The 27,654-nt window shown below is 51.0% G+C and overlaps 1 protein-coding gene across 6 annotated transcripts in view; it reads left to right on the top strand.

Annotated features, from left to right (window-relative positions):
* The window catches only part of DLG5 (discs large MAGUK scaffold protein 5), a 119,384-nt gene that overhangs the window by 9,504 nt on the left and 82,226 nt on the right, over positions 1 to 27,654 (top strand). The window contains exon 1 of one of the 6 annotated variants that reach the window (XM_072823754.1): positions 17,017 to 17,153. The exons of the other annotated variants lie outside the window; for them this stretch is intronic. Coding sequence (XP_072679855.1) covers positions 17,105 to 17,153 — 49 coding nt within the window. The 5' untranslated portion in view covers positions 17,017 to 17,104. Of the gene's footprint in view, positions 1 to 17,016; positions 17,154 to 27,654 lie in introns of those variants that run through there. 6 annotated transcript variants of the gene reach the window in all.

Genomic DNA, 27,654 nt, shown 5'->3' with positions numbered 1-27,654 from the left:
TAGGAAGGTGGTCGACTGGTTGACCTGGAGGAACAAGCCAGGTGGCTTGAACGTCATTGGTAGGTTTGGAGCCAGGGAGAGAGGCCACAAGGCTAGAGACTGCTGAGTATCATAAACCAGTCTTGGGATGCCCCCCTCCACAGACTGGGGTTTAAATCCTGGCTCTTCTGTCTTAGGCTGTGGGACTTCAACTTCCTTCCCTTCTGGCTTTTCTTTCTCCTTATCTGTAAAAAGGCGAATAGCATTCTCCTCCAAGGGCTTTGGTGAGGACCGAGGTGACTTATGTGAGGTGAGAGCTGTTGCTGCTCTTCTAACCGTCCTGCCCTTGAATGGAGAGCCAGTGTCCCACCTGTGCCGGGAATCAGTATCGTAGGGCCCAGGCCATACCTGGAGTCAGAGTCTGTCTAGACTGTGCAGCAGACTAGGAGGCCCTGCCTCCTGGGGCTGCTCAGAAACACGCTTTCACAGTATTTTCGTCCTGTAGCCCACATTTTAAGGAGGGAGTTGTCATGGGCTCAGGAAGGACCTCAGGAGGAGCTTATTTTGTAGAAAAGAAGACTTAGAGGGGCTTGGATGCCTGTTTTCAGAAGGACACAGGGCAGTGATGAGACCCGATTTTCTTGGACCCCAGAGAGCTAAACAGGCTGACAGGTGAAAGATAACTGGGAGGTACAACTGAATTCGACTTAAGGAGGGACCTGCCTCCCTCCTTCCTTTCTTCTTAGACTTTATATCACACGACTTTCAAACCCACGCAGAGACGGAGTGTGTAATATAATGGACACCCTGCTCTCCCAACAATTCTCACTTTCCATAGTAATTTCAAGCCCCAGACAGCCTACTGCTTCCCCATAATGCTTTAAGAGATAAGAAGGCCTTTTAAAAAAGCATAGCCAGCCAGCTGACAAAATGCATGCATGGTAATTTATTTTTTATTTTTTAAAAATATTTCATTTATTTATTTTGCAGACAGAGAGAGAGAGAGAGAGAGAATGTGCACAAGCAGGGGAAGCGGCAGGTAGAAGGAGAGGGAGAGGTAGGCTCCCCGAGGAGTAGGGAACCCAATGTGGGGCTCCATCCCAGGACCCTGGGATCATAACCTGAGCTGAAGGCAGATATTTAACTGAATGAGCCACCCAGGCGCCCCTTCATGCTTATTTCATGTCTTCTCCTTCTTACTTGATACTCTATGTTTTCTCAGAAATGACTTTTTATAGATGGTTTGTTCAAATCAGGATTTTTAGTAAGGCTCACACATTGCATTTAGTTGATGACTCCCTTCTGAGTGTCTTTTATAATCCCTGGCAGCTACCCTTCCCCTGGTCTTTTGCTTATGGAAGGACTTCTCAGTGCCAGCCAGCCATGGCGTGGACTCTTGTAGGGCCTTCCCGAGAGTTCACCTAGGTGACAGGTGTGCACAGGGTGGTTACCCGGAGAAGGGGCTGTGGAGTCCAGCCATAAGCCTCTTCAGCCTCTGTTTCCTCATGGAGCTGTTACAAACAATTAAATGAAAACATGGGAAGTGTAAATGTTTTCTATGATTGATTGATTGATTTAAGTTGTAGGGCTCTTTTCATTGAGCAGACTTGTATATGAAAGGCAGATGTGTCAAGCAGACAGAAAGGTGCTGTGGTGACTGGGTGTGGAGGCCTGGAGCCCATCTGTTTTCCTCGTGGCCTCCCCGAGGCCCCCCTGCAGAGATCCGCGGGGCTCTCCAGGGTTCACGGAACACAGTCTGAAAACCGCTTGTTCGGGTGCTTTTGTTTCAAGATGCTCCCCATGCTGAGAGAGAGAGGAGCCACCCACAAGCCTCACCTTCCTCTGACTCAGTGGAGCTGAGTTGGTGAGTCATAGCTGGACATAGAGGCTGCCATCGGTGACAGCCGTGTCTCCACCAGATACTCTTGTCTTTGTCTGCTTCCTCTGTTTACCTTCGTAGGTTTCCTTTTGGGATGACCCATGCTCTCAGAAATGACAGATGATCACAATGTGGCCACTAAAAAGTCCCCACTGTCTGCTATCCAAGACAGTTCTGTGAGCAGAGTGCAGCCCCATCTGTTGGGGGCCCTTGGAGTGGGAAGTGGTTACCTTTTTTGAAAATTTTTTCTTTCTTTCTTTCTTTCTTTCTTTCTTTCTTTCTTTCTTTCTTTCTTTCTTTTCCTTTCCTTTCCTTTCCTTTTCTTTTCTTTTTCTTTTTCTTTTCTTTCTTTCTTTCTTTCTTTCTTTCTTTCTTTCTTTCTTTCTTTCTTTCTTTCTTTAAAATTATTTTTTAAAGATTTTGTATATTTATTCATGAGACACAGGCAGAGGGAGAAGCAGGCTCCATGCAGGAAGCTGGATGTGGGACTCGATCCCAGGACCCCCGGGTCACGCCCTGAGCCCAAGGCAGATGCTCAACCACTGAGCCACCCAGGAGTCCCCTTCTTTTTCTCCCCCTTCTTTTTTTAATATTGTCACTAACCGGCATGACCCCTACATTGCATAAAAGAACTGTTAGCCATTGCCGCATGCATAAATCAGGCCCTGCTGATGCGTAGCCTGCACGTGGAGCCCCAGAAGCTGCCTGTGTGGGAAGCAGGTGGTGGTCCCCCACAACTCTGAGCTGCTGCCAGAGTTGGCTCAGTGTGCCCATGTGCAGTGTTCTCGGGCCTCTTTCTGTGTTAACTTCGGGTTACTTGTCTGAATGGTATATGTCCTTTAAAATGGCCTGGGACCCCCAAGGGAATCTCCTTAGACCTCATTTTGACCATTGTGAATCTTCTGTCCACGTGTGAAAATCTGTCTGGCCAGTAGGGAGTGATGTGATACCAAATGGAAATAAACTTAATTTTGTTTTTATATTGTGATATAAGAAGTCATGCTTAAAAAAATTAGAACCTGGGGCACCTTGGTGGCTCAGTGGTTTGAGTGTCTGCCTTCGGCTCAGGTCGTGATCCCGGGGTCCTGGGATCAAGTCCTGCATTGGGCTCCCTGTAGGAAGCCTGCTTCTCTCTGTGTCTCTCTCTCATGAATAAATAAATAAAATCTTAAAAAAAAAATGAATTAGAACCTGAAGCAGCTTAGAATCAATACTCCCAATAATATCTCTTCTTACTCAGGGTAGCCTCTCTTTCTTCTAATCTGGTCAGAAGTTTCATTTCCTGTTGGTGTTTCTTAAGCAGCTTAACATTGTGGAGTATCAAGGTTGGAAGGGGTCTTAGAGACCACTTTGCCCAAACAGCTTATTTTTGTAAATGAGCAACAGCAGTCCACAGACACAGAGACTCCACCGGGCTCTTAGAGCACGTCTTTGGCAGAGTGGGCACAGGACCCAGGTATCTTCTTCGCAGGTTGAGGCTCCTTCCAAGGTGTCTGTGCCAGCCACAAGCTGGGTGGGGAGTCTCGGGAACCTTGGCTGGTTTTTCCTGATCTGGGCCTGGCTCTGCAGGTCCCAGCCTTTCCAGTGAGGCTGAGCAAATGACAGGCATCTCTGTTCATGGGGCTGTACGGTAGCTTCTCATGCCTGACCATTGAGAAAAATCTTTATCAGTCTGTGCAGTTGGTATTTACGTTCTGCACATGGGCACACTGAGCCAAGAGACGCTTGTCGGCCTGCTCAGGGCCACCAGCTGCTAAGAGGCTGGGCAGGCTTTGGAGTCCTTGTCAGTTTCTTTATAAAGACTGCATTTGTTCTGGACTCTGGCCCATCCGATGAAGGTCCCCATTGAGACGTCTGGTCCCTAGCCTTGGACACCCCTCCCCTCCTTGTCACAGCGTTCATTCATTCAGCACCTGTCAAACCGACGGACTCTCTGGATGTAGACATAGGATGTGACATCTAAATTTAGTGCTGAGTCAGAGGATGGGTTTGATATTGGCAGGAGGTACCTCCTTGTCTCATTCTTTTGTGACACAGCAGAAACATCCAGAGCTGCCTGCCGTGGCTTCTTATTGCTTAGTCACAGGACAGAGTTCAGACAGGAAAATGATGCCATGGAGCCTCTTGCTCCAGAGGAGAAAGCATTGAACAAAGATAAGAGGGTAAAGGCCCGTGGATCCTAAGTTGGGACCCACCTCCATGGTTAACTTGGTGGGAACAGGATCTAGGAAAAAGCAAAAAAGTAATGAAAGACTAAAATGTAGTGCTTCTGGGTCCTTCTATGGAAAGAGTACAGCTGAACCTGAGGCAGCTTAGAATTTAGGGTCTACGTGTATGAGAGCATACAAGCCTGTCTATTCTCCTGACTTGTTTCTGATAGAAAATGTCAGACCACCTTTATAAATCCTGTCCTATTTTCTCTCCAGTTTATGAGCCCAGGGAGAGGAAACAAAGCAGTGAGCAGTTGTCTTTACTTTCTGTGCCAAGTTGGGGAATTTCGTGTAAGGTCGTTCTTCTGCTCTCAACCTCCCTCATTTTTTTTTCTTTTTTTTTTAAATTTTTAAAAAATTTATGACAGAGAGAGAGAGGGAGAGAGAGAGAGAGAGAGGCAGAGACATAGGCAGAGGGAGAAGCAGACTCCCTGCACGAGGAGCCCGACATGGGATTCAATCCCGGGTCTCCAGGGTCACGCCCTGGGCCAAAGGCAGGTGCTAAACTGCTGCGCCACCCAGGGATCCCTCAACCTTCCTCATTTTAAGGCTTCTCATGAACACTCACTGGAGCTGACCACAGTGTCTTCTTGCATGAGTTTACCTGACTTTAGGGTGGAGCCTAGATTCAGACCCAGATTTTACCTGTCGATCTGTCCATTCATCTGTCTCCCCACCTGTCACACGAGCAGCATGTCCCTGGTCATTGCTCTGCCAAGTATGGAGCATGAAAAGGTGAGACAGACATTAGCATCACCTGTGAACAGCACCAGAGACCCGCACCAAAACGTTCTTTTAGCTGGAGTATATAGCCCCTTGTTCATCAGAGTTTTTTCTCTTGGTTGCTCTATCCTGGAGCTTTTAGAAATGCCAGAAAGTAATCAGCCCAGCTTATTGACCTGCTACTCCTCGCCTTCCGTTTGGTGGTTTAAAGCAAATGGTATGTGTTTCTCAGAACAACAAAAAAGATGGGCCCTGCCCACTAGGAGTTTATTGTCTCATTGGAAAGCCCCAACCCAAAGGAGCAGCTGTCCAGCCGTACAGATGCCCCGGAGCAGATGAGGTTGCTTTAAGGAGACTGGAGTGTACTGTGCGCTGGGCAGGGGCAGAGGGCTGACGGGCTAGGTGGGTGCAGGAGACACGCAAGGGGGAAGGCAGGCCTGGTGAAGGCGGTACACAGGGCGAGAGCAGGAGACTCGCGGAATCCATCCTGTGAGTAGTGGGTCTTTACGGGAGTCCCAGGCTTCTGCTTGGGATGTGCACTCAGCAGGTGCTGGGAAGATGAGGCCAGGCTAACCCGGCCCCGGGAGGCACAGGGTAGGTCTGGTTGCTGCTTCCAGTCATTCTCCCTATGATTGGTTGTCTGTGAGGCGCCTTGAGCGTGCAGCCGGAGGGAACCGGCAGTGCTGGCATGGGGTGCTGGGTTGGAGGAGGAGGGGGAGGGGTGTAGGCTGAACGGCCTTCCCACAGTCCTCGGAGATGCCCGCTTGGCTTTCTCTGATTTGTTAGGTGGATTGAAAAGCTAAGTTTTTCCTAAGGTCCGAGTGTGTGAGTTCTAGCCGGGGTGTGTAGAAGTCAGCCTGTGAGAGCTCTGGGCCGTGTCCCCTGGCCCCTTCATGTAGCCTCTCCGGACCTTATCCTGGTTTGTTTGATGGGGTCTGTGACACCACCTCCTTCCCAGAGCCCGTGTGAAAGGAGGTGGACGGTGCAGGGAAACGATCCCATGCATGCAGATGATTGTGTGCTGTGTAGATGGTACATGTTTCTATTGCGCAGGATGCTTGGTCTATTATTTTTGTGTTCATTGTCTCGTTTCCTCTCATTAGCAACCCTTTGGGGGTCCTTACTCCACCTGACAAGTGAGGGAACAGCTTGAGGAGGCCCTGTCACTTTGGGAGTCAGTTCAGTGGAATGGTTAAGAGTCTGTATCTGAGCCAAGTATTGGGCTCAAACCTGGGCAAAGTCACCTTCCTTCTCTGTGTCTCAGCTTCCCCATCTGTGAAACGAGGGTAGTAGTAGGACTTTGTACTGCAGGGATTAAAGGAATTACTGTTTGAAATTGTTTAGAGCAGTGCCTGGCACTGTGTAAGCATAGACTGTTCTTTATGTTGTTATTAGGGCCCCCCCCCCCGCCGTCTCCCGGCTGTGTAAGTGCCACCTGAAACTGTGAGATCCAGGCTGGGTGGGTTTGGCTTGTTCCCCCACTCTATTCCACACTCACGGTGTGGTCTACAGACTGGTGCTGGTCTGTGAGCTCCAGGCTCCTGATCTGTGATGTTAGCATGGAGGTTACAGTTAGGGTTTGGCAACCTTCAGAGCAGTTTGACCTTGCCGGAACTCATTGAGCAGGTATAGGCTGCTTCAGGTGCTGTCCAATCACATGGGGAGTCACATGTGCCCGGAGCCGTGAGTAACCAGCAGCAGGAGGAGGACCGTGTGACTGCAGATAAAAAAATGAGAGCTGCACTCTGTTGCTTCCCACCCCTCCACAGTAGGCTCCCTCGGGAGGACCCTCTGCCAACCGAGCAGAGCAGGCAATTCCATGGCATTTTGCAAGCCGGTGCATGATGTTTATGCTCCAGCAGGCTGTGACAGCTCAGGGCAGCGAGGTCTCCCAGTGGAGATTTGTATTCATGAGCAATTGTTTCCAGTCAGTGCCATTGACGCTCACTGTAGCAAATGCCTTGCCAGCTGTTCTCCTAGCAGGTGTGGTTCTCACAGGTTTGTGAAGAATCCACTGTGAACTCTCTTCCTTTCCACCTCTTGGGCTGGCAGCAACGAGAAAGCTGGATGCTGGGGTGCCTGGGTGGCTCAGTCGGTTAAGTGTTCCACTCTTGATTTCCACTCAGATCATGATCTCAGGGTCCTGGGATCAAGTCTTGTGTTGGATTCCATGCTCCTAGTGGAGTCGGCTTGTGTCTCTTCCTCGGCCCACTCCCTACTTGCGTGCTTGCTCTCTCCCTGTTCAAGCAAGCAAGCAAGCAAGGTGGATGCTGTCCATGCACAGCAGAGCGTTGGGGTACAGAAACTTAGCCCTGCTGGTGCAGCCATCCTGGAGCCTCTGCCAGGGTCCCCACAAAGCCCTGACCCTGTAGCCTCCTCCTGGGCGGAGATCGCCCAGCCTCTCACACAGGTCCCTGAGGGGACAGGTTCACTGCAGTGCCTTACAGGGTAGTGTCCATTCTAGGGAGAGCTGATGCGAGCAGCGGTGGGCCCGGACCCACAATCCACAGCAGTTGAAATGACTGAGGAGACGCTCGTGGCCCAGGGATAGATCTTAAAGTACAGTGCCCAGTGACAAAGTAAACCGAGATGGATAATACAGTGCTATTATGTAAATTAATCATACAGATAATACCCATTTCGCAAGAACACAACATAAACACAAAGGAATGGTTGCCTATGGATGTGCAGGAAGAGAATGGTCAGGGAAATGGGAATAAAAGGAAATAAAATGAGAGGGGGAGGAAAGAACCTCACTTTTTCCTACAGGCTGCTGTCTTTGAGGGAAGGGCCTTTGTTCTTGATTGCTCAGCTTTTGGTGGTGTGGCATCTGTGTGTCTTGGCCAAGCTGGCAACCTCAAGCAGATGGTTCACCCAAAAGTGGCCTCAGAGAAGAGTTACCCATACTGGTACTGCGCCACTGGGCAGGGGCAGCTGTTCACGGAACAGTGGACTCGGTAGGGATGCAGGTGTTTTAATAAGCATCTAGGTAATTGTGGTAGGTAAGAGGTGAACAGTGCTGACTTAAACCGCGTGTTGTGAAGAGGCGTCAGCAATGCTTGCAAAACCCCACGTTCTCATCTTGGTCATATTGGGAAAGTATGGGTGGTCACCTTGTAGGTCAGTTCATTAAGAAAACAGCTCTGTTCCATGTGTTCATTGATCATGTGATGCCGTGTAGTGTGAACTGAATGGGGAGATGGGATTTTAGCTTCAGGAATCCTGTTTAGGATAAGGAATGGTTTTTTTTTTATTGCTGGAAAGTATTGCTTTAGGGAAGGGAATGAGCTTCTGGCTGCTGGAGGTATTCAAGTAGAACTTCAAGCATGGCAGGGAAGGAGTCCTTCTATCACGTTCATGGTTGGAATAGATGCTCCCTGTGATCCTTCCTGTTCTGCCTGAATGGGGCTTCAAGTTTTAGGCCTGATGCTGATAATTAAAACAGAAAGGTTACTTGGTTTAAAAAAATATGTAATTAGCCATGTTTATGGTAGAGAATTTAGGAAAGGTAGATAATCAAAAGGAAAATAGTTTGCAGATCATCTTACTAGGTGGAGATAACCACTATACAATTATTTTTTCAAGAGTGAGAAAGGAATCTTTTTTTTTTTAAGATTTTTTAAAAATTTATTCATGAGAGACAGAGAGAGAGAGACAGAGAGAGAGAGAGGCAGAGACACAATCAGAGGGAGAAGCAGGCTCCATGCAGGGAGCCCGATGCGGGACTTGATCCTGGGCTCCAAGATCATGCCCTGGGCCGAAGGCAGGCGCTAAACCACTAAGCCACGCAGGGATCCCCTGAAAGGAATCATTTTTAATGGATGCACAGTATTGCCCTGTTATGCTGTGTGTCACTGGTTCCCCCTGCTTGGAGATTCAGATTCCCCATTTTTCAGTATAAATCATATTTGAGTGAATGTCCTTATGCATAGATATTTGTGTAGTTTTTTTAAAAATAGGTATTTTATTTTTTTAAAGATTTTATTTTTAAAAAGATTTTATTTATTCGAGAGAGAGAGAGAACATGAGCAGGAGGGGTAAAGGGAGAAGCAGACTCCCCACTGAGCAGGGAGCCCGATGCAGGACTCGACCCCAGGACCCTGAGATCATGAGCTGAGCCCAAGGCTCACTCTGAACTGACTGAGCCACCCAGGCACCCATGCATAGGTATTTGTGGGTTTCTTTATATCTTCAGGGGGAATTCCTGAAAGTGCTGCCACTGGGTCAAAGGGCATGTGCATCTTTGGGGCTTTTGATGCACGTTGCCAGGCTGACGCTTCTGACTGAGTTGCTCCTAGGTTTCTCCAGGTGTGGCCTAGGCAGTCTTCTTGAGAACCCTACCCACCCCCACCCCGAAGCTCCTGAAAAATGGGCCTCCTGGGCCTCACCACGGGGGTCCTGAGACAGCCTGGGGGTGGGTTGGTCTCTGTATCCACATTTCCAGCATGCAGGAGACCCCACCTCAGGGATATCTATGCATGTGTGACCTCCGTATGTGAGCCTGCTGGGAGAAGGGAAGCAGAGCGGCCCATCTATCCCATCCTGAGGGCCACCTGTGATGTTGGTGGGCGCCGGAGGAGCACAGCCCAGGGACCTACCTCCAGGCACCATTTTCCTTACTGTCAGGTGGAGTCTTAGCGTGGTTTCGATGAGGCAGCATCCTCTCTGTACCAATACGTGTGTGATGTCACGAGGTGAGAAGGATCTCACTGGGGCCAGGCCAGATCTGGGAAGGGAGCCCTGGGAAAAGTGGGTCAGGACGCAGAGCTCCTCTTGGCCTCTTCCCCTAGGCGACGTGGGAGCAGGGTGCTGGTGGCTGAGGTCCCCTCCAGGCCCCGGCGTCTTTCTGTCCAGGTCAGCGGAGAGGAGCTGCTTTTGCCGTGGACTGCTGCCTCCCATGTCCAGGGGGAGAGAGCCGGGAGGCCCGGGGCCTGAGCACCAGGGGGCAGTGGAGAAGGCGGGGAGCTCGGCCCCCAGCCGGGTGGGGGCCTTTTGCCATCACCCTGTGGCTGCCTTTCGCCATCACCCTGTGGCTGAGCTACGTCCTAACCCTGGAGCTCAGGTGTCCCCAGCTAAGGAAGAACTGCTCGCCGTGTGTAATCTCCAGCAGGTTACTCTAGACAGGCTGTTTACCAGTTGTCCCTGCAAAGGTCAGGTCCGCCTCTGACTGTCCTGTTTCCTGGTCTGTAAGTCTAGAAGGGAGATCATTCATTCCCTTACTCACGCCACCACCCTGAGCTGGGATGGTGTTGAGATGAATGACCTACGTTATGAAGCAGGTAGCGGTGCCGCTGGCTGGGGGACTGGTAAGTTGTGCTCTAATGTGGTTAGAGACGGCATCAGAAAGCACAGCCAAGCAAGGGATTGATGTTTTCTGACAGAAGGGAGAGTTGGGCCGAGGGCCATCACATGGAGGGTGTAACTGGAGAGCTGGGCTTTGAGGGCTGAGTAGAAATGGTCAGGTGTTGGGTAGGTGCCTTCCAGGCAAGGGAGGAAAGAGCAGTGAGCCAAGAGCCTGGCGTGGTGCGTCGTTGTGGGCACCGTGGTGACTGGACGGTCAGGGAGGGGCTGGAGAGGGCAGGGCTCAGGCCGTGGCCCTGGCCTCCCAAGTCTGCTTCTGACGCTTCTCCGTTGTGTGGCTTAGGCCACGAGGCTCAATATTTCGGAGCCTTGGCTTCCTCCCCTGCAAGATGAAGTAACCAGACCAACCTTAGAGGAAGTTATTAAATGGTGTAACACACAGAAAATGTGTAGTATGTAGCCCAGAGCTTGGCACAGTATCACGTGCTCCATAAGTATTTGTTTCCCTCCTTCCAGTACTAGGGTGAGACTTCCTGACTTGATCTCATAGGCCATGGGAGCCATGGAGAGTTGTGGAGCCTGGGATTAATAAGATTATATCTATTTACTTGAGTGTTTGTGTGTTTTTATTTATTTATTTAAGAAAAAGATTTTATTTATTTATTTGAGGGAAAGAGAAGGAGCAGGGGAAGGGCAGAGGGAGAGGAAGGCTTCCGGCTGAGCTAGGCTCCATCCCAGGATCCTGGGTTCATGAGCTGAGCTGAAGGCAGATGTTTAACCGACTGAGCCACCCAGGCGTCCCAGTTGTGTGTGTTTTAAAGATAGCTTTGTTAGTCTGGTGAAGGATACTTGGGGTCTGGGGTGGTGAGGCTAGAGACACAGGCTGACGCCAGGAGGGGTGAGAGGGATCCTGCCCACATGGTCCCCTGTTGCATGTCGCGTCCGTCAGCTCCAGTGGGCTGCTGGGATGGCCTGCCTGAGCGCTGGGCAGTGGTTTTGCCAGGAGAGGGTAGATGTTGAGATGTGCTCCCAGGGAGCTGGTTAACCCTAAGGGAGGCTACAGAACTGAATACTTGTGGGGCTCGGGTCTGGTCAGGAGAAAGGGGGATGCATGTCCAAAGGTTGGGCTGGAGCCTGTGGAACAGGCCATGATGGCGATGGTTGGCGTGACGGCAGCCTTAGTGCACACTTACTGACCACTTTTGGTGTGTGCAAGGGAGCTTATGTTGACGTCTCGGGGCTCATCACGACCAGGAGATGCGGGGCTGTTACTGTCCCCGTTTATGGGAGAGGGGACGGAGGCACGGGGAGGGGGGTTACTTGCCCAGAGTCCCAAGCTGGCGAGTCAGGGTTTCACCCCTGCGGTTGGCGCTCAGGGGGCACGCCTGCCGAGAGGGGCTGTTAGACTTGGGGTTTTGGCTCTCGGGCCCGCCGCGCCGCGTGGGCTGCCCCCGAGGAAGAGCGCCGGGCGCACGGAGGCCGTCAGCGGCGGGCCGGTTGCCTCTGGAGGCCGCGGGCCCCGAGCCTGGCGAGGCCGGACGGCAGCCTGGGTGCGCGGCTGCGGGAAGGAAGGCGAGTCCCGTTGAGGCGCTCGCCTCCCCGCCCCTCCTTCCCCGCGTCCTTCCCGGGCGGCCCGGCCCCTCGGCCCTCGCGCGGGGACACGAGTGAGCCCGTGAGTCCGGGGTCACCACCATGTGCCGAGTGCCCGCAGGCCCTGAGAGCGGCCCACAGGGTGGCTGCCGCCCGCCACCCCCGATGGCAGCTGTCCTGGGGCCGCGTCCGGCCACAGAAGCCCCCAGGCCGCCGCCTCGCCCTGGCCCGAGGCCTGAGGCCCGGCCTTGGCAGGGGGCGCCTGGCGGCCCTTCCCCGTGGCCCTTCCCCGCGGCCGCTGGCGAGCGCAGGCGAGCGCAGGCTTGACCACGGCGGGGCCTGGAGGGGGGGCGGGCAGGGGCCCTGCGTCCGCCCGCGGGCGCCCAGGCAAGCCCCAGCCCGAAAGGAGAGACCCGGGGCCCGGCCTCGTGACTCGTGCGCCCTCGGGAGCTGCTCCTGCGCCCGTGCCAGGTGGTGTCATCCGGGGGTTGGATTAAAAGATAACTCCGTTGGCAGGAGGAGCGGCCCTTTGCTGCCTTTAACCAGCAGGCCGTGGCGGGCCCCGGGCAGGTGCTCCCAGCACTGCTGCTGGGCGCCTCGGCCTCTCCGCTCGCTGCCCTCCGCTCCTGTCCCTCCTGCGGCCGGGCTGCCCTCCTCAGATGGCCTCTCCGCCCCCTGTCTCCTCTGGGGACAGGTTGTAAAGTCCCCAATGAGCAATTCCACAGGATTCGTTTTCCTTTTCCTCCCTTCCTGTCTGAGGAAGGCAAAGTCCCCTGGAGCTGCAGGTGAAGTGTGCTGGGGCAGAGTAGAGGCGAGGAAACGGAGTCCAGGCTGGTGGGAGGGGGCGGGTGGAGGGGTGCGGGCCCAGCTCAGCCCAGCTGCGCTGCGGTGTAGCTGATGCAGGAGGCTGTTCGGTTCCTCAGGAGCTGTGAGTCTGGGGGGTAGTTGCTCCTTCCGAGCTGGCATGGCTGTGAGTGGTCTCGGGGGCCCTGAGTTGGTGGTCACAGGGCTCCTGAGGCTCTCTGGGCAACCCCAGACGGCCGTACTGCCTGTGGGCAGTGGAGATGAAGTGCCTGCCCCGCGTTCCCGAGCCTTCAGGGGACCCACAGGCAGGGGGGCCAGAATAGTTTGGTAAAATATTTCCAAGCTTCTTCCCATGTTGCCCATCATTGGACAGGCCCTTATTTTGGGATCCCTTCCCTTCCCTTCCCTTCCCTTCCCTTCCCATTTATTTCCTTCCTTCCTTCCTTCCTTCCTTCCTTCCTTCCTTCCTTCCTTCCTTCCTTCCTTCCTTCAAGTCATTATACCCACTAATAAACTGTACAATAGAATTTTTTCTTTATTATTTGCCTAAACATTTGTTTCATTAGAGGAAAAAAATATTTTCAGAGTATTTTCCCTCTTGTGTAGGTAAAACATGCATCATTATTCACCTATTTTTATTTATTTATTTTGTTTTAAAGATTTTATTTATTTATTCATGAGATACAGAGAGAGGCAGAGACACAGGCAGAGGGAGAAGCAGGCTCCCCATGAGGAGCCCGATGTGGGACTTAATCCCAGGACCCCGGGATCACAACCTCAGCCAAAGGCAGACGCTCAACCGCTGAGCCACCCAGGCGCCCCACTCACCTATTTTTAAATCACGAATAAAGTGGCAATAATTTAAAAAATGTGATCTAGGCAGTGGTATCCTGAATCATTTTATTTTTTTTCATATTTTTATTTTAAACAAATTTCTAACAGTATTTCCGCCCTCCCCAATATTTTGTTTTGTAAATTTTCTAGTACACAGAAAAGTTGGAAGAGTAGTACAGTAAACATCTGTACAGATGTCACCTAGATTCATCAGTGGATAACAGCCTGCCACAGTGGCTTTTTTACCTGGTTACTGTCTGTATAGTCATATACAGTTGTTTTTACTCATTTGCTTGGAAAAAAAAATGGTGGACATGAGGACACCTCACCCCTGAACACTGAAGCGTGTGTCACGTGTGGCCCAGGACGTGCTCCTACATGACACGCCACCGCTATCGCACCCGAGGAATTCCACGCTGATCCAGTATGTTCTACTATGCAGTCCTTTTCAAGTCTCCCCGATTTGTCCTAAACATGCCTTTATTGTTTTTTAAAAACTGAGCCTCTAATAAACACGTTGTATTTGGTTGTTATGCTAATGTTATTCTTAAAAACCTGGATTATAAACTTGATTATCAGTGATTGACATATCTTTGTTAGGGCGCCGTGTTGTAACACAGATGCGTACGTATATACATTACTCATCCGTATCCCCTAGGCAGTCTTAGAGTTCTGGAAACTTGGGAGGGGCCTGGGAGATCTGCCTTCTTCTTCTTCTTTTCTTTTTTTTTTAAATGGGATCTGTGGTCTGAACATTGGAGAGACCTTTCCAGTGTCCCAGTTTGAGGTCTGCATATGGGTTCTGAATTTCTTAGGTTTATGAAATTTGACACCTCCAAGTCTGGACATTTTAAACTGTCCCGCTAAATTCTTTTAAGTACCCAGGGCTCAAATATACCATTGCCTGGAGTGTTATAGGTCATTTGACGTAAAACAGAGAAAAACTAGTGGTGTCTTCTATAAAGCTCAGAACCTCCTCCTCCCCCCCTCCCCTTTTAGTGTGGGGTCACTGGCCTCCTTAGCTCTGGACACCCTCAGAAGGGCTGATTGCTGCAGCAGCGGGGAGGGACGGGGAAGGTCATCTGCCTCCCCTCCCCCGGACTTTGCAAAGCCCAGTCCAGGAGGTGAAAGGGAAAGAGCAAGGAGAGGTGCCACGGTGGCCAGTATGGTTCTGCCCTTATGGAGCCAGGCCTCTCTGTTGGCCCGAGGGTCCTGCTGTAGGTCTCCCTTAGAACCGAGAATGAGTCCTCGATTGGAATCGGTTGGACTGGTTTTAAGTCCAGCTGTGGGCCTGTCTCATTCCTTTCCCTCCTGAACCCTTCATCCACAATCCAGAGGGTTGTCATGAGGTTTCCAGAGCAGAAGTTGAGTGAGTGCTTTGAAATTGCAATGGAAGGAGGTGGGCCTGCCCTTGAGACCGTCCATGGCGGGGTGGAGTGCTCTGGCAAGTGCATCCCCCTGGAAACTGTCAGAGATGGGTGTTAAGACCAGCTTGCTCTGGAGAGTGGGGGCGTGGGAGTGTGGGGGCCAAATGCCAGAGAGGGGAGGGCAAGAGTAGGGAACGGTGATGCCCTAGAGCAGGAAGGTTGCAGTATGTGCCCATGGGAGGAGCTTCTGGGACAAGGCCCGGCTTGAGTCTTACTGGATGCACACGGATAGAGAAGAGGTATAGCGAGAGTCAGGGAGCAGAAAACAAGAAGACCCCCTGAAAACAGACCGGCAAGGAGAAGGCCACTTTAGGACTGTGTTTCGAGGAAAGGGTTACTTGGGATTATGACTTGTTCTTTCTACCCTATCTCAGAAAAAAAAAAAAAAAGAAGCTTTATTCTTTGCTGACAATAAAGCATGCACATTCATGTAGAAAATTCAATTAATGAAGAAGAAAAAGGAAAGGCACACAGAATCCCAGAGGCAACCCTATTAACATTGTGCTGGGGGAAAATGGAGCTTTGATTGTATGCCAAGCATCGTGCCAAATGTTATCTCGTTTCATCCTCGCAGAAACCCTGGGAGGTAGGTACTTTTATTATCCCTGTTTCATGGGAGAGGAAAGTGAGGCACAGAGAGGTTATAGAAGGTGCCCTGAGTCACACAGGACGTGTTTGAGCTGGGATTCCCGGCAGGGGGTGGGCTTCAGAGTCACCCTGGTGACCCCTCTGGGACACTGACCACCCGACCACCCACCCCTCTGGGACACTGTCCTTGGTGTGCGGACATCTGATCAGTTTGTATGTGCACACGTCGTGTCCTTCATTTTTTTTTTTTTAAGATTTTATTTATTCATGAGAGAGAGAGAGGCTGAGACACAGGCAGAGGGAGAAGCAGGCCCGATGCAGGACTCGATCTCGGGACCAGGATCACGCCCTGAGCCAAAGGCAGATGCTTAACCCCTGAGCCGCCGAGGCGTCCCACAGCGTGTCCTTCTACACATGCAGGCTACTATCCAGATTCTCAGTTTGTGATGGAAACTCTAACCACCATTCAGTGGTGCAGACGGATGGGCATGGCAGTGCTGCACCATCTTCTACCCCACAGTGGTCTGGGGTTTAGAAACAGGGATTTTGGGGTACCTGGCTGGCTTAGTTGGTTAAGTGTCTGCCTTTGGCTCAGGTCATGATCCCAGGGTCCTGGGATTGAGCCCCATGTAGGGCTCCCTGCTCAGTGGGAAGTCTGCTTCTCCCCCTGCTCCCCCCCCCCATTTGTGTGTGCTCTCTCTCTCTCTCTCTAATAAATAGTCTTAAAACAGATTTTGCCTGCTTGCTGTAGTTGCCTGAGAAATAGAGAAATCACTCTATTGGTATTCTGATTGGTAGACTGGATCCAAGATGGCCGTGTTAGGAGAGGAGACTGGGGGGGGCTCCCCAGCTCAGGCCTAGGGGGTAGGTGGGATCTAAAGCTGTCCCCCTCCCATCTGCTAGAAATAATGTTTTCTCCTGGGAGAATTGGTAAACCAGGTAATGGTGTCTGTGGTGATTTCTAGGCCACAGGGTGTGGCTCTTCTTTGGTTATTTTTTACTTGGCCATCTGAGCTTCCTCAGACTTCTGTCCTTCTGCCCCAGGGCCTGGACCATCCACAGCTGGTACATCCAGGGACTGGCCATGGACTTGGCACTTCACAGCCAGGAATCGCTGCCCTGTGAGATGTGGGATTGGCAGATGTTGCTTGCCTGGGGGCAGGTACTCCTGGAAGCCTTCCCCGCCGCTGGGGCAGTCCTTAGAGCAGGAGCCAGCACCCGGGCTTCCAGGGGCGCCGCAGGCCCAGCCTCTTGCTGCCTTATTTTCCCAGCTGTGCAGTGGGCTGATGCTTCTGCTCCTGCTGCTTACCAGGGTTATGGGAGGCGTAAGGAGCTGGGGCGTCAGGGAGATGCAGCATCGTTGGGGAGCTCAGCCCCACGGGGGGGGGTGCCTTGTCCTCAGTGTGCGTGCACTTTCCTTCTCTCGCCTTGCTCTGGTACTGGAGGCAGGCAGGCAGGCAAGGTGAGATTTGTTCATCCTCCATTCAGAGTGGGCTGTTTGTGTGGTCACGTGACCCGCACACCCGGGTCAGAGGCAGGGCTGGAAGCAGGTGTGGCCTCCAGACCGGTGCCTAACCCTGCCGCACTCAGCACACTGCTCTTGTCACTCGATGGTTCGTGTTCCTTCACCCAGTTGCCCAGTGCTGCATTCAGTCGGAATAGAGAGCATGAAGCCAGGGCTCCAGATTCAGCTTTGTTTGCCCCGCTCTGTGGCTCTGGAATACATCTGTGGGTCATTTATTTGTCCACGGATTGTTTATTGAGCACAGATGCTTGCCTGGTCCTGTGGGAGATGCCGGAGCAGCAGACACGAGAAAGGTAACACCCTGGTCACAGAGAACTCGGTCTTGTGTGGGCGGCAGCTCGTAAAGAGTCCGCGCTGATACAGTGGGCAGGTGCAGTGTCCCTGCAGAGCAGGGTGGGGCTCTGGGAGTGCAGACATAGGCAATCCTGACTCTGCTGGAGCCTCAGTTTCCCCATCTGTCAAATGGGTGCATTGGACTACTTGATATTTGGCATCCCTTCTGTCTTTTACATTCTGTGACTCTTCATGAAAGGAGTGTCATCCTGGAGGTGAAGACCCACCTAGCGTCAACCAGAATTTTATGTTTAAGGTGCTCCCAAGTCAGATAGAGAGGAGTCTCTTGGGTTCTATATCTCTTTTCACAAACAATTACTCATTCCCTGATGGGCCAAATACATTTGTTTTGTATGGCCAGGAAATGTTTTTCACACAAGTTGGTTTGGCTTATGGCTGTGTGTTGGTGCCAGCAGGCTGCTTATGGGTCACCGGGTAGAGAGGGATTGAGGGCACGTGTCAGATGTGCTATTGTGGATCTGAGCCAGGACCGGATGTGATTCCATTGGCTGGGGTGTCCCATCCCTGGTTCCTAAGGCCTTATCTGGGGCTCGTGGGCTGTGAGAGGTGCTCACTGTGACCTTGAGTCCCTGAACCAGGCCGCAGCAGGGGGCAGGGCTGGGACCAGGTTTGAAGGACCGGGAGGTTCCAGGGACCCTGTCTCCCTAGGGCTTCCTCTTTCTGGGCCTCATCCTTGGAAGCTTGGCCAAGGTTATACAGTCAGCAAGTGGTGGAGCCAGATGCCTCTTGAGTCTGTGTTCCTGCCTCCTGAAGCTCCTCAGAGAGTGAGCTTTTCAGCAAACCAGTGTCTGATTAAGACAAAGCACCGAGATGCTACATCTTCATTTGGGTCCAAGGGCCTTTTTCATGGTGTCCTGTGGAGTGATGTGTAGTGGGGACCAGAGGGGAACATGAGTATAGAGAATGAGCTGAGGGGAGTTCTTTTCTCTGCTGTGTGAGCACTAGGGGGCAGGAGGGCGGGAGGGAAGGAGAAAGGTAGGAAAGTTAGCTTGCCCTGTGTGAGTGGGCCGCCCGGGGTGGCAAGGATGTACCTTCACTATCTTCACAGAGTGGAGATACCCGGACTCTCCCCTCCTTTCCTCCCTGACTCCCTCCGGTGTCGCAAGTAGTACTGGGTGCTGTGGGGATGAGAGAGGTTAGCTAAATCTTCTTCCTTGGGCTGTCATCGGCAGGACTGGATACTTAATTTCTGGCCTGGTGCAAGTTGAATATGCAGGGCCCCTGCTCATAAATCACTAAGAACCAAGGCGAGGACAGTGGAGCATGAAGCTGGGTGTGGGTTCGTGAGGCTGCACGGGCTGTGCACCCTGACGCCGGCCCTGGTCCTCAGCCTCATGGGCAGAGCCTGGCTGGCAGACGGTGGTTAGAACCATAAGCAAGTACAAGCAGGTCATGGTAGGACAGGAGATTTCCAGATGGAGGGATGGGGAAGGCTCCTTGGAGAGGGCGCCTTTAAAGCTGGACCTGGAGGGATGGCTGGGGCTCTGGTGGAGGTGGTGGTGATGGTGGAGGCAGAAGTGTGCCCACGGGCAGGGAGTGATGAGCACGTGGGCCCGCAGCCTGGCTGGCGGGCTGGGTGGGGGTGGGCAGCAGTTGGGTCCAAGACTCTCCAATGCCAGCCTGCAGGCAGGCTTTATTCTGCAGCCAGCGGTTGCTGGGAGCTTAGAGATGGCACAGCTGGGCTCTGGGAAGTGCTCTGGGGATTGGTGCTCGCCACCGATATCCCAACATGTGCGAATGGCTCTGATGCTGAGACACTTTACATTTGTTATTCTCTTAATCCTCCCGGGCCTTTGCAGGTGAGGAAGTAGAGGTGCAGACAGGTGTTAGGTACCTTGCCCGTGGTGGTAGGTGGTGGAGCTGGGACCCTAGAGACTCGAGGTGAATCTGAGGGCCAGTGAAAGCTTTTGAGCTCTGAGCGATGCCTGGGTGGTGGATGTGGGCACCTGTGTGGCTCTCGTTGTCAGGAGTTCCCAGCAGCTGAAGATGTTGTGCAGTCCTGATGGGTGGCATCTTGCTGTGGCTCAGGGGCAGCAAGGGTGGGGGCACCCCATGTTGAGAAGCAGCTTGCCTTTCTCATTGGTGGATCCTGCCACTTGTTATCTCCTGGTTTTTGGCCCCAGTCTGCCTCTGAGTTTCTCCTTTTCCTCCTCATCACACTTTGGGCACGTAAAGACGGTAGTCTGTTCCTCCAGAGCTTTTATTTATTCCTTTTTTTGCAACTTTCCGTTCTTTCCTCTGTCCTCCGTTTGCTTTGGTTTTATGCTGAGTGTGGTGGTTCAGGTGTGGCTAACAGCTGGGAGAGATGGGATTGGCTTTGCGTGTCTCAGCAGGCGCCATTGGCTTTCAGATCTTCCTGCACTTTTCAGATGCTCGTTATCTTTGGTCTCCACCTGCTGGGGGCTGGTGGTGCCCCTCTCCATCATATGTCTACTGGACTGTGTCCCTACACATTTCCGAGCATCCTCTTGGAAGACTCTACTCTTCTACCTTGCACCCCAAGATTGTTCATGTGACAACTCCTCCTTGTGAGCACCTTTCTTCTTTTGCTCCCAGTGTCAGAGGACCTAATGCTTATTGTAGAGGGACAGAGATGGAGGTGAAATAGCCTGCAGCTGACCCTGCCTGACCCTTCCTGGGTTTGGACACTGAATCCTACAGTCTCCCAGCCTGGCAGGTGCTTGGTAACTTGACACTGTCCTGCTAATTGTCTCTTGAGGCCACAGTGAGCCCTTGTCACCACCCATCTACCAGGACCGTGGTCCCCGACTGGGCCAACTGGTTGAGCCACTGTTCTGGGCACTCATGGGAAACAAGTGGCCTTTGTGGTGAGCTGGTGGACAAGAGTGGTCGTCAGCATGGGTGAGGTGGCTGCACACGCAGGCCTGCGGGGCTGGGTGGGGCCCAAGGCAGCCGAGTCTGAGCTGGGAAGCCCACAGTGGACCTCATTTCCTTGATGATGGGGGTGGGACACAGAGTTGCAGGGACCACTCCTTTCCTCTTCCGGTTGCTGTCGAAGACAGTGTTCTCTGGTGGTTTTCTAGTGACTGAATCAAGAAACTTCACGGGTTCTTCTACCTGACATAGGCCTGGGAGGTCCCCTGTAGGTTGTGACCCTTCTTCATGGCAGGGTTTTTACCATGTCTCCTTGAGATGTCAACAGAGGAGAAATGAGACTCTAGGAGAGTTGAATGTTTCAATTTGGGCAATTCTTTCTCAATTATCTTGAAGGAATCTTTCTAAACTCCCCCACCCAAACGCAAACCCCAAACATACCACACATTTCAAAAGACCACACACCTCAAGGGAACTTGGTAAACATGAGGTGACGTGGTCTAACTGGGTTGAAAGTATGAAACTTGTGGGGAAGATGTATTTAGTAGCAGGCGCTGGGCTGGACATCCTCAGAACTCCACTTGCCCCACAGGCGCCGATGCAGAAAGGTGAATTTGGGCACACGCCTCGCTGTGTTTTGAGGCTATCGGACGAGGCTCCAGTGAATGATCTTACTATGAAAAAGTGGCTGGCTCTTCAAAAGGTTTCCAGAGGCACCTGGTGGCTGGCTCGGTTGGTTGACTATCTGACTCTTGGTTTTGGCTCAGGTCATGATCTTAGGGTCCTGGGGTCGAACTCTATATTGGGCTCCCTGCTCAGTGGAGCATCTGCTCCCTCTGCTTCCGCCCCGCTCCTTGTGCGCTCTCTTTCCCTCTCTCTCTCTCTCTCTCTCTGTCTCTCAAATAAATAAATAAATAAAGTCTTTAATAAGAATGTTCCAGAAGAATCAGTATCATTAACTAAAACTGCATCCAACAGTTTTTCTTGATGGACATTAGTAGTAGTTTGAACTTGCTCCTCTGATTCCATTCAGATGGGACTTCTGCTTTTCCTGTTATTGTAGGTTTTTTTGCCCCCACCCCTTGAAACTTTTTTGTTTTTTTGCATATTCTTTCATAGTATTTCCCTTCTCAGGTCATCTGGAGGCAAGATGTGCTAACACAGTTGGGCCGTGCTCGCAGGAGCTGCAAAAGGAGGGGCCCCGTGAGGTCATTTCTCCAGGACTGTGAGGGGCTGAGCACATTTTATCTTCTAGTAACTCAGCCGGCTCTTCCTGCACTTTGCGTTTGCTCCGTCCTCCTGGTGCTCCCAACTGCCCTCCCCACCCGCCTCTCCCATCTTTGATGTTGTCGCCGTGGACAGAAAGCTGGGAAAATAAAAGAACAAGTTGTAGACTTAGAATGTTTGCCCCCAAGGAAAGTGCATATTTGCACAAAATCCTGTCTGACAGTTTCCATTTTAACTAAGACGTTGGGGGCCCAGCAGGCTGTAGGAAATATGAACATTGGCGCTTCGCTGGGCTGCATGCTGATGGGGGCTCCCTGGCTGAGCCCCGTCTGTCACTTGAGATCTGAATTTTTCCGATGAAAATCACTGGCTGGCCATGGGCGACCATCGCCTGAGCTGGGAGCACGCGTGCTGCGAGTGGTTTAGGAGCCTGCCTGTCTGCCCCTCAAGGTCTCTTTCTTTGTTTTTCTGAAATGTGATGAAAATGGAACGTGCTTTTAAAAATAGATATTTTCTAGAGGTGACCTGGCTGGGACTTGGTTGCGGGGTCTTCTCCCTTCTGCCCCGTGAGTCCTTTATCTTATCTCAGCTGATAGGATGCTGGCAAGGGCTGCTTGTTTTTGCTTTTGTTGTTTTATAACCCCCTTTTTATTCATAATAGTCTTTCCAAATATATTCCTTTTTATTACTTATTTATTTGCACACAGCCTGAAGATTCTGTAGAATTCCTTAACTGTACTAATGTTTTTTCCTTAAGAATAATTTTTTTTTCTGATTATCAAAGCAATGCTCATTAAAAAAAAAAGCGGGGGTGGAGGGGGGAGGGAAGATCCCAGAACTGTAACAAGGTAGAAAGCCTGAGTTCCCTTAAACCTGAGTATCTGCTGGGAGCAGAAAGGCTGGGGAGAAAGGCTCAGTGGCCTCAGACAGTGGTCATGTAGGTGGGCGAGGCCGTTCCGGGGATCATACTGTGACTGCTGAGTGGGTGTGGAAGGGCAGAGGGGTTTTGGTTTAGAGGCAGCTCGGCCATAGTTAAAGGGTGCAGGGCTTGGAGGTGGGTGCAGCTGAATGATCGAGGGCTTGTTCCTTAATTTTTCTGAGCTTCAGGGTCCTTGTCTGTCACTCGGGGCTAATTGCAATACCTCTTTGCTGGAGTGCTTTGAGATTTAAGTAAAGATTACAGTAATTTGATGGTCTCTCATGGCTGGCGCTGTGCTAGGTGTCTGTACTGGAAAAGGTAGCCCAGAGTCTGGCACAGTAGCAACTGTATTGGTGCCATAACAAAGTACCCCGGACTGGTCGGCTCACACCACAGCTGTTTATTGTCTCGCAGCCCTGGAGGCTAGAAGACTCAGATCAAGGTGTGGGCAGGGTGATTTCTTGGGCCACCCTCCATGGCCGTAGGTGAGTGTCTCCTCTGTGTCCTCGTGGGTGTGTGCTCACACCTGTGTCGATTTCCTCCACTTAGAAGTTTTAGGGCCCACCCTACGGACCTCACATTAATCACCTCTTTTACCCTCTAACACAGTCACATGCTCAGGTAGTGCGAGTTAGGGCTTAAGCTCTGAATTTTGGAAGGGACACAGTTCAGCCTTTCCACAGCGGTTATTTCTATTATGCACGGTTCTGTGGTGATGAGGGGCCCTGAAGCTGGCCTTGGCACCGTCTCCAGCTCTCACTGTGACCTGGTTCGACCAGACCTCCTCTGGACATCTGTACCACGTCAGGGCCGGGCAGTCCAGGGGTCCTCGTGAGCTCTGAGGCAGCTGAAGGTAACTGGAAAATGTGGATTGAGCACTTATTCACACTTACCGTGTGTGGCTTGTGCCAGGGTTGGCGACAGCAGGCACGGTGGTGCAGACCTGGGGGTGCCCTGTCCACGGGAAGGGGGCTGGACGTGTTCGCTGTCAGGGCTGCTAGCAGATGGCCAGTGGACCAGGGGCCAGGAGAAGGCTGGGATCTTTGGGGGCTGCTATGCTCTGGTTTCATTTGCTGTGCTCTGTGGTTGTGGATGTGGATTTTGGCTTTTCCTCCCTTGAAATATTTTCTCGTTACTCAAGATCTTACTTTCTCTCCCGAGGGCTGCCTGTGTGCAAAAGATAACCCACATCCCTTTGTGCATTTGAAATACTTTCTCTGATTTCCTCCCCCGTTTCCTGAGGTCGACTTGGGGCACTTTGAAGACCCTGTGTGGCCAGATTTTGCCTCAGGGGGGTGGGGGAAGCTCTTCTTGCTGCATTTGAGGAAAGAATGACCTGAATGTTAGAATGTGAGATTGGCTCTGCACTCAAGTTGAAGGTAAATGGGAGCACTAGATTGGCTGAAATAGTAGGTGTGAAACTAGAACATGATGGAAGGAAGCCTTTGTTACAGGGGTTTTTAGGAAGAAAGATGTTTCTTTATTTGGTGGGAGTGGGGTGGCTGCCAAGAGGAACACTCACTGCCTGAGTGTGCTGGTGCAGTGTGTCTGTGGCCCTGGGTGTTGTTTAGAAACTCCCCACCCCTGCCCTGGCTGTGAGCATGTCATACCTGAGTGCATTTCTGTAGACGAGTACGTGCAGCTGTTCTTCTTGTAATACAGTGTAAAAGGTCCCTGTGGTTTCAGGAATGGGTTCTTTCCACCCACTTCTGGAGGCCACCTTTTCAAAATCCACACAGGGTGCTGGGTAAGTAAGGGGTGAACCTTCCTGTCTGGTGTCCCCTTATTCTAGAGGAAGGGTGCATAAAGTGTTCTAGGGCTCTTCTTCTTCTTCTTTTTTTTTTTTTTTTTTAAGATTTTATTTGTTTATTAGAGCGAGTGAGAGAGAGAGAGAGCGCGCACGAGAGGGGAGAAGGGCAGAGGGAGAAGCAGGTTTCCCTGCTGAGCAGTGAGCCCAGCATGGGACTTGATCCCAGGACCCTGAGATCATGACCTGAGCTGAAGGGTTTAACTGACTGAGCCATCCAGGTGCCCCTCCTAGGGCTCTCCTTGGATAGGAAAACCATCTGCTCTGGTCTGGGCCTCCCAGAACCCCCTGAAGGGCCAAACCCTTCTTTACATTCTCTGTTTCTCAGAGCCTCAAAAGAAAAGAATACGTGGGAGATCACTGTTCTTTTATTTACCTCTGAGGGCCCTTTCGGTCCTGGTCCTTTAAAGAATGTTGAAGAAACAGATTGGATCTTAAAAGATTTCATTTATTTATTCATGAGAGACACAGCAAGAGAGAGGCAGAGACATAGGCAGAGGAAGAAGCAGGCTCCCTGCAGGGAGCCCAACATGGGACTCGATCCTGGGTCTCTAGGATGATGCCCTGAGCTGAAGGCAGGCGCTAAACCGCTGAGCCACCCGGGGATCCCCCAGATTGGATTTTAGAGTTAATTCCAATCTGCCCCACAAGTAAGCTTGTGGGGCAAATAAGTAAACAGAAAAAATATCTGTCAAATAAATAAATAAAATATTTTGAAAAAATTTACAGTAAGCTTGGTAAGAAGTGAGCACCATGAAATAGTGTTTTTTTTTTTTTTTTTTTTTTTTAATTATTTTTTTTTTTTTTTTTTTTTTTATTTATGATAGGCACACAGTGAGAGAGAGAGAGGCAGAGACACAGGCAGAGGGAGAAGCAGGCTCCATGCACCGGGAGCCCGATGTGGGATTCGATCCCGGGTCTCCAGGATCGCGCCCTGGGCCAAAGGCAGGCGCCAAACCGCTGCGCCACCCAGGGATCCCTTTTTTTTTTTTTTTTTTAAGATTTATTTATTTTAGAGCAAGAGAGCATGCAAGAGCAGGAGAGGGAGAGAGAGAATCTCAAACGGACACCCCCCCCGAAGTGTGGGGGCCCTAGGTAGGGCTTGATCTCACGACCCAAGTCCAAATCAAGAGTCAGACACTAAACCGACTGAGCAACTGAGGCACCCCCCCAACCCTTTTTTTATTTTTTAAGATTTTATTTTTAAGTAATCTTTATATCCAGCACAGGGCTTGAACTTCTGACCCTGAGATCAAGAATCGCATACTCCACCAACTGAGCCAGCCAGGCACCCCTGAAATAGTGTTTCTTGTCGGATTGGCCCTTAGGAATCACCCAGTGCCTTCCCATCATGCCCTCAGCAGACGCAGCTAATCCATCATGGGCTCCTTTCCCGACAAGCGCAGGTGTGGCCTCAAGCTCTTTTAACACGGTACTCTGGGCAGTTGTCACGAGACAGGGCAGTTCCTCTGCGATGAACCTCTTGGCCTTATCTGGTCTAATCCAAGCTCATCAATTCTGATGGAGAAACCAGAGCCAATCAATGGCCTTACTTAATTGGCAGAGCGTTGTTGACCTCCGGATGACCACACCAGACGTTTCTTTGCCTTCCCTGCCCTACCCCAGTGTTTGGTTTGGCAGACCAGCCCCTCTGGCCACTTTCCTCCCCGTTGCCGTCTAGAAGATTTCATTCTCTTGTTCCTCCTGTCCTCCTGAATGGCCTCTGTGTCTCTTCCAGATATTTTTATTCCTTCTCCTGTTCTCACAGGGTGTCCATCCCAGAATTTTGTCTGTATGTGCCTAGAACAGTACTTTCTGTAGTTGCCCATTATGAAGTCTAGATCTGGCCCTCCCTTGTTACTCCTTTCATTTTTTTAAAAAAGATTTTATTTATTTGTTCGTGAGAAACACACAGAGAGGCAGAGACACAGGAGAAGCAGGCTCCATGCGGGGAGCCCGATGTGGGACTCGATCCCAGGACCCCGGGATCACGACCTGGGCCAAAGGCAGATGCTCAACCCCTGAGCCACCCAGGGATCCCCTCCCTCAGTTCTTTCTTAGCCAAGGGCTTCATATTACCAGGTAGGGACTGTGAGCTGGTCACACGTTCTCCAGGCATGATGGGATGACTCCCATGGGGACTGTATTAGTCTGAAACTGTCCCCAAAGATTTGGATAGCTATAATACAGAGAGAGATAAAGCTCTTGCCTTTTTTTTTTTTTTGAGACAAAATACATATAAAAATATTTACCATCTTAACCAGTTTTATGTATAGAGTTCAGTGGTATTAAACATTCATAATGTGCTACCATCCCCACTTATCTTTATCTCCAGAACTCTTCATCTTACAAAACTGAAACTATACCCATTAAATGGTAATTCCCCATCTCTCCCTCCTCACTCCAGCCCCTGACAACCACCACACTCTACTTTTTTTTTTTTTTTTGGTTTTTTTAAGATTTTATTTATTTATTCATAAACAGAGAGAGGCAGAGACACAGGCAGAGGGAGAAGCAGGCTCCATGCAGGGAGCCAGATGTGGGACTCGATCCTGGGTCTCTAGGATCACACCCCAGGCTGCAGGCAGCACCAAACCGCTGCGCCACCGGGGCTGCCCTACTTTGTCTCTGTGATTTTGATTACTTTCAAGTACTTCATATCAATGGAGTCAAGCGATATTTGTCTTTTTGTGACTGGTTTATTTCACTTAGCATAATGTTAACACTCTGTTGTAGAACATGTCTGAACTTTCTAGCTTTTTTTTTTTTTTTAAGATTTTATTTATTAGAGAGAGAACACAAATGGGTGGGACAGAGAGAGATGGAAAGAGAGAAAATCTCAAGCAGACTCTGTGCTGAGTGTGGAGCCTGACGTGGGGCTTCATCTCACGACCCCTTAGATCATGACCTGAGCCAAAATTGAGTTGGATGCTCAACTGACTGCACTACTGAGGTGCCCCTGAATTTCCTAGCATTTTAAAGCTGGGTCACACTCCAGTGTATGATGCCCCACATTTTGCTTAGCCATTCATCTGGCAGTGGACACCCATGTTGCTCACACGTTTTACAGATGTGATTACTCAGCTGTCAGCATAGCTGTAGGAATATTCCTTGAGACCCTGCTTTCAGTTTTTTGGCATATATGCCCAAAAGTGGATTCAATGATCATGTGGCAAAACTATTTTTAATTTTTTGAGAAACTGCCATACTAGTTCCACAGTTGCCTGCATCATCTTACCTTCCTACCAGTAGTTTCATGAGGGTTCCCATTTCACCACATTGTCACCCACACCCTTTACTTTCTGCCTCATTGATGGTAGCCATCCCAAGCAGTCCAAAGGAGTATCGCCTTGTGGCTTTGATTTGCATTTCTTTAAGGATGAGTAATGTTGGGCAGCCCGGGGGTGGGGGGGTGGGGGGGCGGGGGGGAGGGGGGGTTTAGTGCCGCCTTCAGCCCAGGACGTGATCCCGGAGTCCCACCTCCGGCTCCCTGCATGGAGTCTGCTTCTCCCTCTGCCTGTGTCTCTGCCTCTCTCTGTGTGTCTCATGAATAAATAAATAAAATCTCAAAAAAAAAAAAAGGATGAGTAATGTTGAGCATCTTTTCATTTGCTTGTTGGGTGTTTATAGATCTTCTTTAGAGAAATGTCTA

This window comes from Canis lupus, chromosome 4 (assembly GCF_048164855.1).
Source record: "Canis lupus baileyi chromosome 4, mCanLup2.hap1, whole genome shotgun sequence".
NCBI lineage: Eukaryota > Metazoa > Chordata > Mammalia > Carnivora > Canidae > Canis > Canis lupus.
Note: the sequence above shows the minus strand (reverse complement) of the source record. Positions and strands in the feature narration are given on the sequence as shown.